The sequence below is a fragment of the Centruroides vittatus genome, unplaced genomic scaffold (assembly GCF_030686945.1).
Source record: "Centruroides vittatus isolate TY-2023 unplaced genomic scaffold, ASM3068694v2 contig_1832, whole genome shotgun sequence".
Lineage (NCBI taxonomy): Eukaryota > Metazoa > Arthropoda > Arachnida > Scorpiones > Buthidae > Centruroides > Centruroides vittatus.
The window spans coordinates 620121-636794 of record NW_027121128.1 but is presented as its reverse complement, the minus strand read 5'-3'; the positions used below and the strand labels follow the sequence as shown (position 1 = coordinate 636794).

Here is a 16674-nt window from a genome sequence, read left to right as displayed (position 1 = left end):
AATATATTTGAAATAAAATCAAAATATTTTTAATCTGCAACATGTGATATGAAACGGCGATTTAGAATAGAACTCAGTTTTTTCAAATGATACAGATATTGAGAAATCCCAATATTGCAGTATGAAGTAACTAATAGTTAAAACTTTTTAAATTAATTTTGGGTCATTGATTATAATCGGATTATTTACTTAAGAGTGTGATTATAAACACTACTTGCTTCAATGTTCCCTTCAATTTTAACGAGCTTATTACTGTTTAATTAAAGTAAAATTGTCTGCAATCCCAAAGATGTTTCTTTAAAATTTGTTTCAACATTTTCAATGCTTCAACATGAGTCAATATCATTATGATGCATCTTTATGCAATGTCTCTTGTCATTTCCATATTCATTCATGCGTTTTGAATACAAATAGCTGCTAATTTTTCTTAATTATTATTGATACATATTGTCAAGGTCTGTTATAAACTGTTTAATAATTAACAAAAATCTACTTTAAAGTGTGCAATATAAAATAAGATTTGCTATTTCAAAGAATTTAATGAGTAATATCAGATTAGTTTTATTTAGTACAGTAGAGCATCGATTATCCAACTTAATTGGGGACTAGGGTTGGTCGGATAACTGAAAAGTCGGATAACCGAAAAGCATGAAAAAATACATTATTAGTATAGTGTATTAGGCCTGGTTTAAATACTAGCCTCCCTTTCATGGTTGAGCCAGTGCTGCCAGCTAAAACATGCAAAAATTTAACAAAAATAATATTAAAGTAGCCAAGACATAACCAAATATTGTAGTGCCACATCACTAGCGGACATTTGAATTTGCCGAGTAGAACGCGGTCAGTTAATCGATAAGTCGGATAATCGATGCTCTGCTGTATTATGAAAACTAATGTTTAGTTCTAGGTGAGACTCAAATTATTAATATTACTCTGAAATGTGTTCCATAAATTTGAAGTAATAGGTTTGATCAAAATGTTTTCTGTTGTATGCAGTTGGACAACAAAATATGTATACCTGCATGCAAAAAAACTGCTGATTTTTTAACATGCCAATGCACATTTTAAAACCTTAAGTGTGTTGCAAAAGGTTTTTCCTTTTTATCTGAATAGTAATGTTTTTTTTTTATCCCAGTTTATAGTAAACGAAACTCATATACCTCCACAGGAACTATATAGAAGAGGGTTAAATCGAGGTACCAACTGTATAAAAGCCTATGTCTCAAGGACGTGGGCTTTTATAGATATAGTCTCAAAGAATCTTCTCTGCGACTTGATTGGCCCCCTTTCATTTCTAAGTCAAATTAGAGACCGTCTCAAATGTGAAAGAAAATTAAGGTCAGATTCGATCCCAATCGGAGTTGTTTGATCTTGGGGCTGCCGTTGTGTCAAAAGCATGAAGCACATACCTCTTCCTGGCAGTTGTCCAAAACTGTTTATAATTTTCCAAGGTAAACAAATTAATAAAAATTATCTTGCAATATTATTAGAGGAGGAATTAAGGTAAGCATTCAGTGTTCGGGTTCTTTCTTAAAATCTAATTTTTCTGTTCTTTGAATGCCAAGGCTGTTAGTTTTTCCAGGATACTAACTTTTCTCTATTCCAAGCTGCAAATCTTTTTTCAAAAATATGTCGTTGCCGATGTAGTGATGTCGAACGCTGGAGCCTTTCTCACGTTTGCTGCGAGTCATGAGAATTTCTCTAGCATTGTGACTTTAGAGCCTCGATCATCTGCCATTATCAAAATTATTAATAGAAGAATATGCTGACTAACCGTAAAAAGGGAGCTTATTGTATCACTTAGCAACTTCCTAAATATGTGTTTAGTGTGTTTATGATGATTATGAAATGGATTATAGTTTGATACTTGTAACTTTGCATTAAATGCCATTACAGAGCTTATCACATCTGGTTTGATGCAGAAATAATTTTCACACTGAATTAAAAGCAGTTTCCCTGCATAAATTGAAGAGATGCAAATTGTTATATAAGGGTTGTTTGGTAAAGATTTGTCATTAATCAACAATTTCATAAACATCAAAATACGCAAGGAAAGGACAATTGATTAATTCCAATTAACGGTCTGAATATTTTTATTGAATGAGTCCAACTTTATTTTTAAATGATTTTATTTATTTATAATATAAACACCAAACACAAATAAATATTAAAATGAAAAATGATAACACAAATTTTGTCACAAATTAACCAGTGTTTAGATCTGTTCGACACTTCTAAAGTTGTTTCCAGTTGATTTATTTCATTTTTTATTCAACAAAATTTGTGTTGTCATTTTTTATTTTAATATTTACTTGTATGTGATGTTTTATTTATTTATAATGTAATCAACTTCTATTCTTAATGTTTTTAATTACAAATCATTCAGTAGAAATATTTAGACCATTAAGTACAATTAATTAATTGTCCTTTCCTTGCGTATTTTAATGCTTACTAAATTATTGAACTTTGTCACCAGTCAAAAGCCAGAGATTTTTTGTATAACTGCAAATCTTTACCAAATGACACCGGTATAACGATTTGCATCTCCAATTTATCCCTACACCAAAACAATGTGATAAGCTCTGTAATGGCATTTAATGCAAAGTTACAAGTTCCATCTGTTTCATAATCATCAGTTGGAGAACCTGACAAGCTTATGAACCTGTGATAGATCATTAGGGAGGTGTTAAATTATGGCAATTTGTCACTCTGCATAAATGGCAAATTCTTACTGTTGTTCTAAGACTTCCTTAACTTGCATAATAAATATCATGCAAGATATACCTTATAATAGGCTAATGTATAGGTTATGTGGTCATTTTTTCCAGAAAAATGGAAAAAGATCAGTATTAAAAATAATCTGGCACATGCTTATTTGCTTGTGTTTTTACAAGGCAAAATTTTTCCTTACTTTCAGCTTTTTATCCTCTTATAACATCCTTTAAGCTCACCTTCTTGCTTAAATATTTAGGACTCAAACCCCAATGATGATAAAATAAATGCTACAATTTAAAAGCCTTAACGAAAATAATTCCTATGATTTCATTATGTTGCAGTATGCATTTCAGGACAGACACACAATGTACTAGCAAGTACTGAAAATTCTTTAATTTTAAAATAACTCCCTCCCTTTCAATACTGAATTAATCAAATTTATAAACCAATCTGGGCAGTTCGTTAATTTTGTGAGTTATGGATGAGTGCATACTCTTGTAGTCTAATAACATAATAAAATTCATAAAAATATTTAAATGGTCTTCTATCTCTGACAATAAGTATAGTATAAACAGTACAGATAAAAGTATCACAAGTTCTGTGATAACTCTAAGAAATGTAAAGTACTTAAAAGTGAATTGTCTTGTATAATTATGTTTCTATCTGTCTAGTCTTTGCATTTGAAGACCCCAAGAGCAGATGCAAACAGAGACAGGCGATTACTTTTTGTCCGAAACTTTGGCTTTCCATTTACGGCCGGCCTTTATCCAACAGACAAAACTGTGACATTTGTAGTATTAGAGCAGTACCAAACATGGTACTTCTGTAATAAAAGTAAACATATCTCTAGAGATATGTAAAGCTTTTAACAAATCTTATACACAAGGGCTGAAAACCAACCAAACTTATAGACCAGTGGCTCTCTAGAGAGCCAACAGTCCCTTTGGAACAAGCAGCATGTGATGAAAATGAGATGCTTCTTTTTTACAAAGCAAATTTTGGGAAAATATTTTTAGATACAGAGTGACATGGCATCAAGAGCATAAGTAACATCAAGTATCCCCAATCAATGCCAGTTCTTTGCTAATTTAATTTAAAACCAGTTAAAAACAAATGAAATTGTCTTACCAACAGACAGTTGGGACCAAGAGTAAACATTACGTAACATTTGACATTTTAGGTACAAGCATAAATCAAATGATAATCACAATGTAAAAAATGCTAAAACGATTTTACTACAGGAAATATTACATTTCATTTAATAATAATACACAGAATTCAGAAATATTACAATAAGAGGAATGCTTATGTTTCTGACCGATTGTCTGCAAAAACAACAAAAAAAAAAGTGTTTTAAAAGTCCCAGATAGAAATAAAACTATTATACACTTCAGATAGTTGTAAAATAACAAATTAATTTAGGCACAAGTTCACGAGACAAGCAAAAAAAAACAAAAACCTTAATTTAAAATTGCATCAAAACTGATGCCGTCTCGTCGTACTAAAATTCTCGACATTTCGTGGGGAAAAAAATGGCTTATGTATATGACACAGATGCTTGCTTTGTACAGTTATGAATCATTTTTAGATTTATATAAACAATGTACAGTCGAATAAATGTTAAATTACGACAGGACGCTTTTGTCGTCTTAAGTAGAAATGTCCAAACTCAATGCAACAAAGCGCTTGAACTTTAACATTCGTTTTATGTTGATGAATGTCGTCAATACAGATCACAAAATGATATAAAAATCAAAGTAGAAAATAGTTTTGTTAATAATCCGCACCTCTCGACTCGCTGCCTGAGTTTGTCCTTCCGTCTGAGGTAATCATTTGTTGTTTTATTTTATTTTAATTTTTTTTTTTTGTTTTTATTATTATTATTTTTTTTTGCACTAAGAGCTCGACAGGCACTTTTGCGCGGCACAGTTCACGGCCTCTTCGAGATCCTCGAACACCGGAATTCCGGCTCGGTTTGCCAGATCAGACAGGTACACCCTACCTCGATTGTAGTCTTTCACCGCCTGGTTCGAGAGCTGCAAAATAGAGATGATTAGCTACATTTTACTGTAAAATATTTTTCACCCAAAAAGAAATGCATTATTCTGAATTACCAAACCTAGAAAGCTGTAAGTATGCAGAATTTCTGTATGTTTCTAGTCTAACCTCAAATTTCAACTGGGAAAATTATGCTATCTTTCAACACATTTGCCTTTGTAGTTTGGATGTTTGTCTTTGACAAGCTTACCCAATCTTACACGGTCATCTTCAGATTGGCCACAGACCGACGATAAAAAGCCTACGAGCTCTGGAGTAATTTTGGCTGTGCATTATTGTAAAGCACGTTCTTTTCAGAGCATGGGAAATCTTTGAACACTTGCCACGTAGTCCCGATCCGGCACTTTCTGACTTCCATTTGTTTTCTCATTAAATGTTGCTGGATAAGCCGGATCCAAAATTGGCAAGAGACTTCTTTTGCCGGGCTTTGCAAAAGCTTATGTTACTATGACAAACATCTGGACTTTAAAAGTGAATGCATTGAAAAGTAGCTGTAATTATGAAAGAAGTGAGTTTCTGTAGATTATTTTATAATATTTATCTAATTTCCAATTGTCTTTGGTGTGAAAGTTGAAAATCTTAACAGGATACATAAATGAAATAATAATCTAGTTTATTGCTGTCTTTTTTGTAGTTTTGATAACTGCATAAATTAAAAATACTTAAAATTTTGTATCGATGGTGCAATGTTGAAGTCTATGGTAAGATATTTCACGGGTTAGGATAAAATATCACCACCTGTTTAATTATCGAATCTACAATGTGTTAAAAAGAAGCATTTGGCATTTATATGGTAGATGATTAAGTCACTGAGTGAAAAACTATTTATTTAAAATACAGTCAACTTGCATTAATACGAATTGCTAGGGGAACTTAATCAAAAATTTGTATTAATGATTTTGGGGTCAAGATGGAGGTTGTATAATTTAGAGAGTTAAGACTTAATAGGCCATCAACATCCTAAATTATATAGTAATTTAAATCAAAATATTTTAAAATCAAACAAATGGCAAATACTGTCTCCTCCTCCTCATTTTAAGTGTGGATTGGTATATTAGACCTGGCCATCCCCAATGTGCAATTGGACGGGACCATATCCATTTAAAGGGGTGAGGGTCCTTAAACTTTAATCCCTATTTTCCGAGTACAATAGAATGCTAAAAGCAGCAGTTTGAACTTCTCTATGATAGGAGGTCAAGCTGATCTACGTTTACTAGAAGAAAATCTATTCCACTCAAAATGGAACATTTATTACTCTGACACTTTTCATTGCTCATGTCAAAAAGTAAAAAGCAACCATTATTGGAAATAAATATTACAAAGGTAGGATTGTCTCAAAGGTAACTCCAGTATATTTATATTTAAATATGATTGATTTATAGATGGTGTTTTATTTGACATCATAATCAGAGTTACAAATTCAAAAATTCCAGGTCTTTATTGGATTATTTATCTTGGAAATAGTTATGTACTGCCATATAAATACTTTAGTTCCTGATATAAACATGACCTTTATACAGGAAGTTAAACATAAGTTACAAAAATGAATCTAAATTGTTTTGCTTGTAATCTTTTTGTACAGAAAATGATTAATGTAGCATGACAAGGATCATTGGTACATATTCCACAAAAGAGAGAATAGGCTTTAAATTGTTAGCATTGGATTATATTTAAGGGTACTAGTTTGATCACTATAAATGTAAAAGTGTAGGATTTAACTTAAATGTAATGTAGCTGTTTGGCAACTAAACAAATTTGATCCTTGAAGTTGTGAGAAATTAATCTGGCATGTAAAATATTCATATACCTACTGCAGTGTTTTCCTTACAAAAAACATTATCATTTTTACAACCTCAACTAGCATATAATTAATAATCAACTGACTGACCAAAAATTAGCAAGAAAAATTACTTTACATACTTTTTCACCATTGATTTCGACGTTATCTTCCAGATACTGAATGCACAGCACCATCTGACATCCAAATCCGACATAATGGCCTGCCTGTAAAAAAAATATATATTTTCAATAAAAATTTTAAGAGTCTAGACCAAATTAATGTTAAAAAACACAAATTACAATTTTTATTTTGATGTTTGGGTGTTTATAATTGTACAAATTCCATTTGTACAATTATAAAGTTTGTTTTGTGAATAGCAATACACTTATTTTTTAAACTGATGTAAACTAAAAGATAGATAGGAAACAATGTTTACAATCCAATTAACTTACAATAGTCATTTGAGCTAACGATCTCGTGTCTTTGGTAATAACAAATAATAAAATTCTGCTGTTTTCCATTGCCGCAGCTTCTAGTGGAATCAAACGCTTGTTCCACGGTTCTTCTTGTGGAGAAAAATAAGTGAGACCATGCTTCCTATTGAATCAAAAGTAAAGTCAAATATAAATTAATAATAATAACAACAATCTTATCTTAAAATTATTTATTTCTATTTTTTTTTTTTTTTTAAATAAATCTATTTTGCAAAAATGACACAATTTTTTTTTCCCAGTTGAAAAATTTACTCCATGTCATCAGGTATAATGTAAAAATTTATGTCATTTTGTATTACCTTAAAAGTGCTTTATCCTAAATTTTTGCAAACTTTTCAGTATGCACACCAAAGAAATAAGAACTTTAGAATAGTGGATGAAATCCAATCTTTTATTCAAAAGAGGAAAAATGTTATCATCAAATCATAAAACAGAATTAAAAAGTATTTTAAGAGGAAGCAATAAATATGAAAAAGAAAAAGGTAAAAGTAATTAAGAAAAATAAAGGAACCATTTTTCTACTTGTTCAATATTACTTCATAGTGTCCTATCTTTGTTTTAACTGTGATACAGTTAGCATAAATATACAACTATCATTTGTGATTGTGAAATTGGATTTATATTGTTACTTTCTCTTGATTTTTTTGTATTTTAAAATACTTGTGAATTTAACTATTTTATAAAAATAAGAGGAATGCAAACACATTGAAAATTGCACTTAGGTCAATTGATCAGGGTCAAAAGCAAATAAATAGCTATTATCAAATTATAACCTAAAGTGAAATTTTCTGTTGTAAACTTTTTCAATGCATATTATTATTTAATTTCATGTTAATTAATTAGTTTTCTCTTTAAATTAAAAACTTTTCATGTTTTAAACCTAATGCAGAAGAAATTTAAAGAGTTTTTTCTAAATATATTTTGTATTATGTTAAAAATTGATAGATTAATAATGTTTCTAGTAAAGATTTATTGTTTTTTAAAAACTTTAGAATAATTAGCTTATTATCTTATGAATAGTTACATAAAGTTTTAATTATTAATGTTTTAATAATCAAATTGAATGAAAAAGTTTCTCAGGTGAAAAAATAAGTTCATTATATGATGTAATGCTAAATCAACTTACTTAAGAAGAGGAATTGCTACTTTTTCTCGCCATGTTGAAGGAAAACCCGATCCTCCTAAGTAAATGTCTCTACAACTAGCAGCAAATTGATAATTATCCGAAAAATCGTCTGTTTCTGAATTATGTCGTGGCAGAATCCAGTCTAACAAAAAATAAAAAGGAAATTTTTGAGAGAGGAAAAAATAGTTTTAAAATTAAGAGTTCATTATATATTTTGTGTAATGAATATAATTAAAAACAAAAATATTTACCGACAAGTTTAACCATCGGTTGAAGGAGAGAACAAAATATATCCGAAGCTTTCGACGCCACGTCCTCTAACATTTTCGGTCCGTTATCCATCTGTTAAAAATTCTGTATTAGATATCGAAAAGTAAAATTTCTGTCAAATTTTTTATCCTCTGTTTAATTTATATATAAAATTTGAATATAATAAAATGAAAAATTATATACTATATAACCATAATTTGTTAATATCGTTGTTTTCCATTAAGTAAGAAGTGCTGAACGAAAAATTCAATTACGAATGGCTTGCATACATATGTATATATTGCCTTTTTAATCAGTGTGTTTGTTTTAGTCTCTCTTTTATAGCAAAATATGTTTATTCAAGCAAATTAATAATTAGTTATAATGAAAAACACTACTTAAAGAAGTCAAAACTGAAATTTATTAGAAGTGATTTTGTTGTACAGTAGGTAACTACAGATGGCTTAAATGAAGAGCACTCCTACAGCAGACCAGAGGGGAGGCTGTTCGTTTTAGTTACATATAGTCGGCCGATGCCGGACACAAAGGTTCTTAAAGGTTTCTTTGTATTTAAATATGGTGCCAAGTTTTATTCAATTTCTAGTAGTAGTATTTGATTTATTTCTATTACATATTAATATTTTTTCTAAAAAAAAGATAGGAGAGAGGAAGTAATCAACTTATAACTGAATACACAGAGCAAAAAATAAAGAAAGAAAAAGTTGATAAATGTAATTGCACTAGCTTAAGTTTGGTTTGATGAGATACGGCAATGTGACACGAGGGCAATCTGCCTCCCGGGACCGCTTTCTGTGGAGAACCGACCCTATTTAGGCATGTGAAGAAAACACAGAAAACCGTGCGGTCAACCTATTTGCAAGGTGCAAACCCCAATCAACTACAGACATTCGGTGGTTTTATCCACTTTCTTGCTAATGGGCCATCTTATTTAGGAAATATGAAAAACAAAAATAGTAGAATAAATGTGCAACATAGTAAGTTGCATATATTTACAAAAATGTATTTCAAATTTTAAAAATCCAATCGTAGGGTTTGGGAATAAGCAATGGTAAGTGCTGTTTGTGTTAGTATGTTATAATGCTTGCTAATAGCTAAACAGCAACATACTTTAAAGTATATATGATATTTAAATTGAAGTAAATACAGAAAACTTCTTAAGACATTTAATTTTTACATTTTCTCTAAACTTTCATGAAGATACTTACCATCTTCTACATATTTTTGAAATAAGAAAGCAATTGAAAAGTGCAGAACAACAATAATCCCGATTTTATTGAATTTGAACTAATGAGATCGAGAATTTCAATACAGTTGTTATATATTATGTTAAAAAAATACAGCTGAATTACAAGTAAAAATAATGGAATATTAAAGTACAATTCCCTTTATTATTTGTTTTTCTTACATGTAAAATTAAATATGCAATTCTATTACATTAGTAAACAGTAGTAGTAATCAGAAAATTATATGAAATATTTTGCATACCAATCAAAACATTGTTTAACAAAATATTTGCTTTAAACATTCTCCAAGTATAAAAATATAAACAATCATTTATTGCATTTATGCTTTATATAACAATTAAAATTTTCTAATGGCTAGTTTGAAAAGAAATGAACTGATTTTAAACCATGTCTAAACTTAAAGATAAATATAAATAGTTCAATTTGTTATGATAATATTGACTTGGTAAAGGCAAATAATTATATACACATAAGAAAGAAGGTAATCATATAAATTTGTCAAAAATAAATAAGGAGTTTATTAAAAATATTAAATATAAAGCAAACTTTAATAATTTTGCAATGACAATTACTTTCCATTTTGTGTTTTAAGCATAATACAGTGAAACCTGCTAATGTGACCACCTGTGTAAGATGACCCTTCAGTGGTCACATTAGCACAGATGCAATAAAAAATTTATATAAAATCTTACTTTAAGAATTATAATACTTTCAAATTACCTGACTTCTAAATTCCATCATTATACAACAGAATTGGTCAAAATTCACTTTAATATCCTGAGGGTTAATTTTATCCATTTCAAAATGATTTATAAGTGAATTATTTTGATGGGCTACTTTAGATTTTAAGGTACTCATTGTTAATTCCTGGCATGTTAATATTTTATATGCCATACATACCTGAAAGAAAAATTCTTGTTATACTAAATTATATATATCATATTTTTATTGATTTATTTTATTTTTATCTTGTATAGTAAATATATAAATTTTAAAATTCTACTGTTAAATTAACCATCTCTTATGTTACCAATTTTTATATTTTAAGTCCATCCAAGCTATATTTTTACAAATTTCATTCTAAATATATGATGTCAAACTGATTATTGTGTAACATTATTAAATTAAAAAAATTTTTAACACAAATAAACATATAATGAAACAAATATTTGAATATTGTATGTCATCATTGCATATACAGTAAGACCCCGCTTAACGCTGCCTCAATTAACGCTGATTCGATATAACGCGGTCTTCTTAAAGCCTAAAAAAACGTTCAAATTTTTCTCTTATTCAAATTATCACAGTATTTGTACAATCGGCAAAAGGTGATAATTCGACGCATTTCTGTACTTTCCTTAAATCTATGTTTGTTTTGTGCAATCTTGGAAAAAAATATAACATAATGGATGCCGTAGGAAATATTGACTTTGCTTGAACGAGAAGAGCTTATTGCTGTATCGTTATGTTGACCAAATTGTCAACCTAACCGATACAGCAGGACTAGGAGATGTAGACGAGCAGGATATTGAGGAGTTACTGCAGATTTCTGGTGAGAGCCTTACCAAGAACTTGCAGAACAAGGAATTCATGAACTGGAAAATAGAGATTATGAAAACAAAGAACCCAAAAAATTTCTTTACAGATTTCCTTAGTAAAAGTTTGATAATGATAACTGAAATCGTTGATCAGACTGTAGTGAATGATCCAGATTTTGAAAGAAATGCAAAAGCAAGATGAGGTGTTTTGGGTGCAATCTTCTGCTATCAACATTTGCTTAAGGGGGAAATGCAACAAATGAAACTACACGACTTTTTTGCAAAAGACAAGAATTTCAGAAGAGCCAGGACCATCACAAAAAATGAAGTTTACATTTCTGTGTGCATATGTTTGTGTGTTATTTCACATATTTTTATATTAATTTGCATAATAATATAACTTAAAATTATAGTAAAATTTGTTTATTTTTGGCTGCGTATTCTCCTTTCCCTATTTACTCCATGTTAAAATGACCTTGTTTAATGCTGTTTCACTTAGCGCTTTGTCGTCTAGGAATGCATTCTCTACGTTAAGGGAGTCTTACTGTATCTTAAAATAATTTTTTGCAACGAGAGTCCTAATGATTATTAGGTTATGTTCGTCTCATGGAATCTAGAGAATATTAAATTTAAAAAAGCCACGATTATTTATGGAGTTACATTTATTGAATTAAAAATATAATAAAAATTCACAGTATTTTTATAGTGTAATGCATCTTCCAAATAAATAATAGAATATTGACTTTTGTTTATTATATTTAGATTTTTGCAGTACAATAACAATTGTATTGTTTTGCAAATTATAAAATTTCTTTCCCTGAATAATTTTTTACACATTAGTCATCTTAGAAACTGTTTAAATACAAGATTTGAGAAAATGAAGAAAAATTCCCAAAGTTAATACAGTCAAACCTGTTTTTATGCGCTCTTTTTATGTGCGATTTTTTAAAGGCGAATTTTTAATTTGTGCATTTTTTTTGTGCGGTATAGTTGGCGACTAGTCTCGTGCGATTCGTCATGTCTCACGTTGACTTATTATAGTAATATTATTGCATGAATATGCGAAAAATGAAATAATTTACTTTTTAAGTCAACAAAACATTACCTGGACAAAAATATGTAAAACAGACGATAGACCAGACGATGCAGTCAAGTGCTGACATCTGTTGTCAATAAATTCTATTTCGTATGGTTTTGAGTTATTTTCTATGTGAGACTTTTTTTATGCGGTCCCTGTTGACCGCATAAAAAAAAATATTTTTTTAATTGTGTTGCGAAAACTATTATTTACAGCCATTCGTGAAGTTTTGTGAGATTTTTTTTTGATGCTTTTTTTAATGCGGCCCCTATCCCCCGCATAAAAACAGGTTTGACTGTATATTTTTTCAATATTTTGGATGTTTTTCTTGTAAGATAGGGAGATGTTAGTCAAATTTCTTTGGTGTTTAATTACATAAATATTCACAGATCACCTGAGTAGTTTCATATCGTGTGAATACTCTCTCTTTAAGTACAATTTTCAATACTATGAAAAAATTTAGTTTTCTCTGCTGTGAAAAATGCTACAAAATGCTTTGGCAACTTTATTTCAATTTGTGTTTGTCTAAAAAGTTTTTAGAGTGAAGAGGGCAAAAATTGGCTACAATGCACGGTGAAGATTCTTCTTAAGTTTTTCACAGTAGAGAAAAAGAAGGATGTTTTATAGCATTGAAAATTATACTTAGAAAATTCTATGAAATTTTGCAGCTTTTGTGAAGTTAAATGCTGTATCTAATGAAATTTCTACATTTAAAGCATCATTGAGAAAAAAATGTATTAAGAATTAAATAAACTATTCATAATTTTGATTAGACAAAATTTCAATTGTTTTTAAAATAACTTAAAATTAAAGAAATAAATATAATTTATTTTAATTAATGTTTATCTTTAGAATATACATATTTTAATTAACTTTCCCAAGCTGTATTTACACTTGAAAAGATCAAATATTTTAGATAACTTATCATGATTAAAACTTCACTTAATACATATTCAAAATTTTTATCTAAGACTCTGCATATCTTATCTTGAATTTTCTTTAATTAAATTTCAAAAGTATCAGAGAAACTAAAAATTCAGTTACGTGAACTTTTTGTATCATTATCTAAAAAAGTTGTGTGGTTAACAAGAACTTATCATCATCCATAAAGATCTTCATGAATGCGGTTTCACATGAGAAACTAAATGACCTCATTTATAAAATATCAATTGTAAATCTGGAAAAATTTCTATTCGCTTCTGAGATTTTGTCTAGAAAAAGCAAATTAACCTAATTATTTTTATATTTACTATGATAGAGGAAGAGTGATACAAAATATTTTTGAAACTAAGAAAAAAAAACAAATCTTTATATAAACATCATTTTTTTTGTAAGATTTCAAAATGTTTCTTTTGTTTTGCAGGTAAATAATTGAATTTTTTATAATAATTTGTCTTGACAATATTAATTAATAAAAGTTATAAAATAATGAATTATGTATAACAGAATTTTTGGATTATTGGATTTTAAAATTATATTTAATTTAATGTCTGAAGTAGCTAATTTTGTAAAAATATTTTCTATTAATACCATATTTTTAAACTTTTCTTAATTTTTTTAAAAATCTGGCTTTATATTTTTTTAAGATAAAAATTTAAGTGAAAATACATGCCAAATACAATTAAATAATTACATAAACTCACATCTTCAAGACTAATTTCCCCCAAATTTGCAGAATCCAAATCATCAAATACTTCTCTTAGTTTCCTATTTAAACAAAATAATTTTTTTCAATATAATAATAAAATAATTCAATAAGTAATTATAATTCAAGAAAAAAAAATAAAACATTAGAAAAAAAATGTACAGAAATAAATAATCCTTCATTAATGCTTTCATCTATAAAGACTCAAGGCAGCAGATAAAGATTTAGACTGAGAATTCTTATTGTTTGTCATAAAACAAACTAAGGGTCCACAATATATAACAGCATATGAAAAATACTATCAAAAGCAGTAAGTCGTAATAAAAACCATCCCATATGTAAGCAGTTAGAAAATACATGATCACAGAAACCTGGTAGTTACATCATTTTCAAAATTTAAAATTTTAAAACCTATAGAAGACACTTATTCACATGAGATAAATGTTTTTGGCTGTCAAAAGTTATCATAAAAGAAAAACATTGCTGAAAAAATGCTCAAAGATGTGCTTTTTTATGGACTGATGCCTTCAAATCAAAAATTTTTGAGACTGAAGTCGTGAATATTGTTTGAATATATAAATACACTGCTGTAAAAAGATCGGCAAACTTTAAAGCCAGTCTGAAATAGTAATTAAATTGCACCCAAATGGTAATAAAATGAAAAATAAAAAAATTCATTACAATATAACAGCATAAGAATGTATCATTGAAAAGTAATTTCATCACAAATTTATTAGTAAGTTTTATGTAAAGCTACCTCTGACATTGGTCAGTTTGCATTAATCACCAGACTGGTTTGATGCTTTTTGATTTGAATATTTATTTCTTAAAGCCTAGTTAATTTTAATAATTAGCAGGAGATTTTAGAATTATTTAAAGTTTTATATTAAAAAAACAAAAAGAGGAAAGAATACATTACTTACATTAATTTGTCTCCTAGATGAACATAAGGCATTTTAATAGGATTTGCTATATCATTAACGTTAAGATCTTGAGGATAAATTTTTTCTCGAATAAGACGAGCTGCGCATGTCAGTGCATTTGGAATGTTTCGGAATACTGGGATTCCTTTTCTTTCTACAAGATCTTGAAGAAATCTTTGACCTTGTTTCAGATCTTTTAATTCTCTAAATTTAAAAGTCAAGATTTAAATTTAAAACTTGGAACGTTTGTTTTTTTTTGTTTATTATATATTTATAAAATTAATAAAACTTACTTTTCAGTGAGACGTTCTCCCATTACTTTTATTTCATTTCCTTCAAATTCGTGAATTACTAATATTAATTTTCGATCTGTTCCTATTAAATTATATACATTTTAGCATGAATTGATAATTTGGAATGAATAGTTAATATATACAGTTTTTGCATTAAAAAAAAATTGACTCAAAGTTTAATAATTTATAATTATTTAAAATTATACATTATAATATACTGTATGTATATGTGTATATATATATATAAAAGCATAATGTGTTCCAAACATATGTATACACACTTTAATTGTTAATAACTTAATTTCAAAGAAAATAGACGTTATTAACGATCAAAGTATGTATACATATTTTTGGGACACACTGTATGCATATTTCATTTGTGTACAAACACACGAACAATAGTTACTTAAATAAATATAAACGTATATAAGAAGATAACATTTTCAATTGTTAGACCAAACACTATTGAAATATTTCGTTTTCAGAACAAAAGTAGAGTATTATTCAACTTATTTGCATATTTTAAAGATTTATCAGTTGTTTCAATTTAAATTTTCTCATAGACTTATAGTGCTAAGACATATCTTTTCTTAAATAAAAATACAGGTCAACTATCAGTAATCTAGTACCAGCAATAATTTCAGCTAGCGTAATTTCAAATTTCCTGCATCACTGCACCAGCCCATTGCTACTGTTTCGGGGTGCTCGACATTGCTAAATGTACAATAATTTGACACGAATTTTCATTCAATGTTTGCTTACCTTTATTAACCAACTTGTACTGATTTACAGTTAATTTTAAAAGTAGGATAAGATGGTTAGGTTAGAATACATTTAACCCAACAGCTAACCATCAGTAATCTGGCAAAATCATTTATGCAGCATCATTGGGATGGGGTGTGGGGTACTGGATTAGTGATGATCAACTTTTATTTTATTTAAGAAAAAGTGAAACTGTGTATTGTTTTTTAACTCTAGAAGTCTTTTCAATTAATTAATACAACTAATATAAATTTCACATGAAAGATAAAAGATGTTGATTCGGCAAAGTTATTCAAAATGTTTCAATTTTCCACGTGCAGATTTTTAAGCAATTTTTGTTGTCTATGAAGAATGAATTATAATGCTGACAAACTTTAAACACAAAGAAAATAACAGAATATTGTTTTATCCTTATAAAAATATTTAATAAATTCTACACTTAAAAGATATCATCACTTAAGATGAATTTATTATAATTACATTAACTTTAATAGTAGTTAAACTTCAAAAAAATGTATCTGATAACATAAAATATTGTTCTAAATCTTTTCTTAATCCAGAAATTTTTAATTTTTTATAACTTTTGAAAATTTTATTAAATTAAACATTTATTTCTAAAATTTACCTGCAATATGGGCTGCCTCAATCATGGATGCAACAGACCTTGTTTGATTGTCAATTACAAAGAACATGATTTCTGCATTCTATCAAATAAAATAATAAGTATTAAATAAATAAAATTTTATAA

The 16674-nt window shown here is 28.3% G+C and overlaps 1 protein-coding gene across 7 annotated transcripts in view; it reads right to left on the bottom strand.

Moving 5' to 3' along the window:
• Positions 1-3927: 3927 nt before the first annotated feature.
• The window catches only part of raw, a 57689-nt gene continuing 44942 nt past the window's right edge, over positions 3928-16674 (bottom strand). For all 7 annotated transcript variants that reach the window (XM_067264247.1, XM_067264243.1, XM_067264246.1 and 4 more), the window contains 10 exons: positions 16552-16630; positions 15165-15246; positions 14872-15075; positions 13947-14010; positions 10408-10587; positions 8425-8515; positions 8174-8315; positions 7006-7150; positions 6694-6777; positions 3928-4751 (listed from right to left, as the gene is read on the bottom strand). In XM_067264247.1, the coding sequence (XP_067120348.1) occupies positions 4611-4751; positions 6694-6777; positions 7006-7150; positions 8174-8315; positions 8425-8515; positions 10408-10587; positions 13947-14010; positions 14872-15075; positions 15165-15246; positions 16552-16630 (1212 nt within the window). In that variant the 3' untranslated portion in view covers positions 3928-4610. The remainder of the gene's footprint in view (positions 4752-6693; positions 6778-7005; positions 7151-8173; positions 8316-8424; positions 8516-10407; positions 10588-13946; positions 14011-14871; positions 15076-15164; positions 15247-16551; positions 16631-16674) is intronic.